This window comes from Thermobia domestica, chromosome 4 (assembly GCF_964235325.1).
Source record: "Thermobia domestica chromosome 4, izTheDome1.hap1.1, whole genome shotgun sequence".
NCBI classification, from domain to species: domain Eukaryota; kingdom Metazoa; phylum Arthropoda; class Insecta; order Zygentoma; family Lepismatidae; genus Thermobia; species Thermobia domestica.
In genome coordinates this window covers 163,118,999-163,124,722 of record NC_137457.1, presented here as the reverse complement: position 1 = coordinate 163,124,722, position 5,724 = coordinate 163,118,999, and the positions used below count along the sequence as shown (strand labels likewise).

Below are 5,724 nucleotides of genomic sequence, written 5' to 3'. Positions count from 1 at the left end.
GATCAAACACAATTAGGGTCTGCACGTGGATTGGAGTCTGGTGGAAAATATAGTTAGGTTGTTGGTAGCAACTATTAGAGTGTAATTGGTGAAATTACAGTAAAGTACTTAAGCTTCGCAATAATTAGATTTAACTTTTTTGGCGCATCAGCGTGGGGCATAGAGTTTCGCATTTTATATATTGCGAAGTGATAGTGTAACTAGTGAAACCACGATGGATAAGTTAATTGCATTACGGAAACCCATTCGTACATTGTATACAAGGACTATCATTAGTGCAAAAGAAGAATTGAAGCAGAGTGATCCGAATGAAGAAAAAGTAAGAGTGTATATTACGAAGTTAAATAGGCTGAGTACAGAACTTGCTGATTACGATAAAAAGATTCTAGAGCAGTTGGCAGAAGAAGTAGAAGCAATTGACATAAGTGTATATGAAAGTGAATATAACAGCGCAGAAGAATATAAGTCAATGTGGGACGAAGTGCAAGTGTTATATGAGCAGCTCATTAAGTCACAGTACGAGAAAAAAAGTGAACAAGGCAGCAGTAATAGTTCAACTGGTTGTGTTAATTCATGCAAAAAACTGAAACTACCCAAATTAGAGGTTAAGAAATGTGGAGGACAGATTAGCGAATGGCTAGGTTTCTGGGGACAGTTTAAGAGAATACACGAAGACAAGGACATTGACAAAGAGGACAAATTTCAATACCTACTGCAATCTGTTGTACAAGGTACCAGAGTCTGGGAAGTAGTAGACAGTTATCCTCCTACAGCACAAAATTACGACAAGGCCATTCAGAGTTTGCAAAACAGGTTCGGTCGTGAGGAATTGTTAATTGAATACTATGTCAGAGAATTGTTAGGGATTTTGATACAGAATGTTTCAAACCAATCCAACAAGCTATCGCTTCCTCGTTTGTACGATAAATTAGAATCACAGTTGAGAGCATTAGAATCGATTGGTATGGATAGTGATAAGTTCGCAGCAGTACTGTTTCCCTTAGTTGAATCATGTCTTCCCGAAAAATTCTTACGAGTATGGTTAAGGTACTCAGGAACTGATACAAGGAGCACTGAAAATGAATCAGTTGTAACGTACAGTGATAAAATGAATCAGTTGTTGAAATTTTTGAAAAATGAAGTGGAAGGAGAGGAAATAATCGTTCTAGCACAAACAGGCTTCAAGGTATCAAGTAGTAAAACAAGTTACGCAAAGAAGGAAATGAGAATTGAAAACAAAATCCCCACAGCTAGTAATTTGTTGTCAAGTCATAAATTGGATACAGAATCAGTTAGGAAGTGTTTATTTTGTGAAGAATCACATCGTGAACAGAACTGTTCCAAGGCACGTGACATGTCACTGGACGAGAAAAAGAAAGTTCTTTTGCACAATAAATGTTGTTTTTTGTGTTTTCAGCCGTATCATCAAACAAAGTCTTGTAAACGAAATCATTTTTCTGTGATGTGTCCAGTGAGTGTGGAAAGAAAAGGTAAAAGTACCGGTGATTGTAAAGAATCGAAAACGTGTACGCTTACAAACCAAAATCACTGTGATCAATATTTGTTACAAACTGTGAAAGTGAAACTGAATGTGAACGGACAAATGCGTGAAGTAAGAGCTTTAATAGATAATGGCTCTCAGCGCTCTTACATTCTGAAGCGGGTCGCAAGAGAACTGAATCTTAAAACCCAAAGAAAAGAAACCGTGAAACATATGTTGTTTGGCGGAGTTGAAACAAATAAGGAACAGCATAATTGTTATACGATCACTATCTGCGACATGCAAGAAAAGTTTTCATGTGAATTAGAAGTTTTGGAAAGATCTGTTATTTGTGTTCAAATACCAAGTTTGAAACCAGGGCCATGGGTTGCAGAAATGAAAAGAAACCAAATTTGGCTGTCAGATTTCGGAGGTCATGACACAGAAATAGAATTATTGATCGGTGCAGATGTAGCTGGTCAACTTATGACAAATAAAGTGCATAAGTTAAAATGTGGATTAGTTGCTGTTCGAACTTTGTTAGGCTGGGTTATGATGGGAAAGGTCCCGATAAACAAACAACATAGCTGTCATGAAGTTTCAACATTAAATGTTATTTCACTATTGACACAGAATGCAAATATATCAGATTTGTGGAAGTTAGACACATTAGGAATTTTGGACCCAACAGAAACAAAATCCAGAAAAGAGTCGGATGAAGCGGCTTTGAATCATTTTAAAGAAACTGTACGAGTTAATGAGGAGGGACGGTACGAAGTCAGTCTTCCATGGAAAGTTTGTCACCCAGAACTACCTGACAACCGAATACAAGCAGAAAAATGATGTGTTTTGGTTACAGAAAAATTAATTGTAAATGGAAAGTATGAAGAATATGAGTCCGTGTTCAATGAATGGTTGCGAGATGGAATAATCGAAGAAGTCCCACCAGATGAGGTTACAGATTCAGGATATTATCTCCCGCATAGAGCTGTTTTCAAAGAAAGATCAACGACAAAAATTAGACCAGTTTTCGACGCTTCGTGTAAAGTACGAAATTCACCTTCGTTGAATGATTGTTTAGAGAAAGGTCCCAACCTTGTGGAGTTGATTACTGACATTTTATTGAGATTTCGAGAGCATAAAATAGGGGTAATATCTGATATTAAAAAAGCATTTCTACAGATAGCTGTTAAAAAAGGGGATTGTGATTTTTTGAGATTTTTATGGTGGAGAAATTTTGCTGAAAGAAACTTAAAATGTACCGGCATCGTAGAGTAGTTTTTGGTGTCAATTGTAGTCCATTTATGTTAAGTGCTGTTATACAGTTTCACTTAGAACATGTTTCTTCAGAGTACAAGGGTACAGCTAAAAAGTTGAAGGAATCATTTTATGTTGACAATTGTGTTACATCAGTGCGTAATGAAGAACTCACCTCATTTATTGAACAAGCTAAGAAGTTATTAGCTGAAGCACAATTTGATTTACGTGGATGGGAATATAATAGTGTAGATGATAACAGTGAAAATCATGACAGTACCAATGTTCTAGGCATGTATTGGAACAAACAAAAGGATGTTATTATGTGTGATCTGAATAGTTTAAAAGGTGTTGAAGATCCTGTGACCAGAAGGAAAATGTTGGCGGTAGCTCATAGCATATCTGATCCATTAGGATTCATGTCACCTGTGACTTTAGTACCTAAACTTTTGTTACAAGACAGTTTCCGTAAGAAAGGAGGATGGGACGAGGAAGTATCTCCTCAAGTAAAACGAAAGTGTGATCGTTGGGTAAAAGATTTATATCAGTTAAAACAAATAGCAATACCGAGATGTTTGTCGGTAGATGAATCAAGGAAGTCATGGTCTCTGCATATATTTTGTGATGCTTGTCAGTATGCATATGCTTGTGTTGTATACTTGAAAAGTGAACATAATGGTAAAGTCGTAGTCCAGTTGGTAGCCAATAAGGCACGTGTTGCTCCTATGAAGGAAATAAGTATCCCTTGTCATGAGTTGTTAGCATGTTGCATTGGTGCACGTCTTGCGAATAATATTATTAGTAGTTTGAAATTATATATTCCCGTAAAATATTGGACTGATTCTACAACTGCGTTATATTGGATTCAAAAGAACGAACCATGGAGTGTGTTCGTGTTCAATAGAGTCAATTAAATTCGTTCGTTGAGTGACATAGCGTGTTGGAGACACGTACCTGGTAATTCTAATCCTGCGGACCTTCCCAGCAGAGGTTGTAATGCCGCAACTTTTGTGAAATCCCGTTGGTGGGAGGGACCGGATTGGTTGAAGTTAAGAAAACCTGATTGGCCCACAGAAGAAAGCGCTTGCGACAAAGTTGAAATAAATAAGGAAAGAAAGAAGACACTAGTTGCGATGACTGTACAGTGCGAAGATGTGTGGTATCTGAGACGTTTCTCCAAGTATCAAAAGGTGTTGCGTATGATAGCGTGGATGCGCAGATTTATTATAAATTGTCGGGCTGTATCGGTTAACAGAAATGTCGGAGAGTTGACTGTACAGGAGCTCAACGCAGCAGAAAGGCGGTTAATATATCTCATGCAAAAAGAGAGTTTTAATGACGACAGTGAGAAATTGAAGACGTTGATGACTTTCAAGGACGAAGAAAACTTGATCCGAGTCAAAACGAAGATTGTTAGAAGAGATGATAAAGAGAACTTCAGGAGTCCATTTGTACTTCCGTCAGATCATGAGTTAGTTCACAGAATGGTTATGGAGGAACATGTTAGGATGAACCATGCAGGAACCCAAATTTTATTATGTAAGCTAAGAGAAAATTACTGGATATTGCGAGGAAGAAAAACTGTACGGAATGTAATTCGAAAATGTGTTACATGTAGGAAACAAGACGCGGGAAGAATGACTGCAGTTACAAGTCCCTTGCCTGATGATAGAGTGCGCGATGCCTTAGCATTTGAGATAACAGGAATTGATTTGACAGGACTGCTTATATTGAATGATGGAAATAAAGTTTGGATAGTGATATTTACTTGTGCGGTGTATAGAGCTGTACATTTAGAATTAGTGTCTTCCTTGTCTTCCTGTGAATTCATGCTGGCAATGAGAAGATTTATTGCACGACGAGGTAGACCAAAGATAGTGTACAGTGACAATGGAACGAATTTTGTTGGCACTGTTAATTTGTTTAAGTCTATTGATTGGAAAGAAATAGAACTGAGTTGCTCTGTATATAAAATTCAATGGAAATTTATTCCCCCAGGAGCTCCATGGTGGGGTGGATGGTGGGAGAGAATTATACGTACCTTGAAAAATCTGTTGCGAAGAACACTAGGAAAAGCTTCCTTGAATTTTGAGGAGTTGTCTACTGTTTTATGTGACTGCGAATCCGTAATTAACTGTCGTCCTTTGACGTATATATCTGAGGACACTGAGGATTTTGTTGCTTTAACACCCGCTATGTTCATACAGGATGTTCAAGAAGTTGGAGTGCCTGACCTGGACCGAGTGGAAGACACATTATTGATCAAGAGATACAAGAGGTTGAGTGCTATTTGACAACAATTGCGAGACCGGTTCAGAAATGAGTACTTAAGTCTGTTGGTGCAAAAGCAATGGGATAAGGGACATGGTAGAGAAGTACATCTGGGAGATGTTGTTTTGGTAGCAACGGAAGATAAGAAAAGAATTAACTGGCCACTAGGGAGAGTTATAGAATTGTGTCCTGGTGTAGATAGTCATGTTCGAGTGGTAAAGGTGAAAACATCAAGTGGAGTTTTAACTCGACCTATACAGAAATTATATCCTTTAGAGATAGTGTTTCCGACCGATCAAAGTGAACAGGTTTCGTCTAAGACTGTTGAGAAGATTGAAAACTCTGGAACAGGTGAAGAATCGATGGCAGAGCCAAGTGGTGATGAACGAAAAGTAGTCACTAGAAGTGGACGTGTTGTAAATGTTCCATTACGGTATTTGTTTTGATTGCTATTCGCAATCAAAAGGTGGGAGGATGTAGCGTTCTGAGAAGAACGAATGTAGAACAGTAAAAAAGAAGAAGAAGAAAGTTATTACAGTATAGTGGAAGCGGGACTTTTTTGTTTCATGGAACTTCTGTTTTCTAGGAAAATAATGTTTGTCTTACCTAGAGATTATTGGAATGAGTTTTGGCTATATTAAGAAGATGTATAATAGATATTGTACCAAGTAGTTGAATGCTGAGAATAAATGCATGATCTATCCAACGTGGGAACT

The 5,724-nt window shown here is 37.7% G+C and overlaps 3 protein-coding genes across 3 annotated transcripts; all 3 read left to right on the top strand.

The window, feature by feature from the left end:
- The first annotated feature begins 214 nt into the window (after positions 1-214).
- LOC145682929 (uncharacterized) lies at positions 215-2,323 on the top strand. Its single transcript, XM_081754290.1, has 2 exons — positions 215-1,291; positions 1,418-2,323. The coding sequence occupies exons 1-2, from the start codon at positions 215-217 to the stop codon at positions 2,321-2,323; spliced, it is 1,983 nt and encodes a 660-aa protein (XP_081610416.1).
- A 413-nt stretch (positions 2,324-2,736) lies between these two features.
- On the top strand, positions 2,737-3,651 carry LOC145682928 (uncharacterized). Its single transcript, XM_081754289.1, has one exon. The coding sequence runs from the start codon at positions 2,737-2,739 to the stop codon at positions 3,649-3,651; it is 915 nt and encodes a 304-aa protein (XP_081610415.1).
- A 219-nt stretch (positions 3,652-3,870) lies between these two features.
- On the top strand, positions 3,871-5,031 carry LOC145682927 (uncharacterized). The gene has a single exon (XM_081754288.1). The coding sequence runs from the start codon at positions 3,871-3,873 to the stop codon at positions 5,029-5,031; it is 1,161 nt and encodes a 386-aa protein (XP_081610414.1).
- The last annotated feature ends 693 nt before the right edge of the window (positions 5,032-5,724 follow it).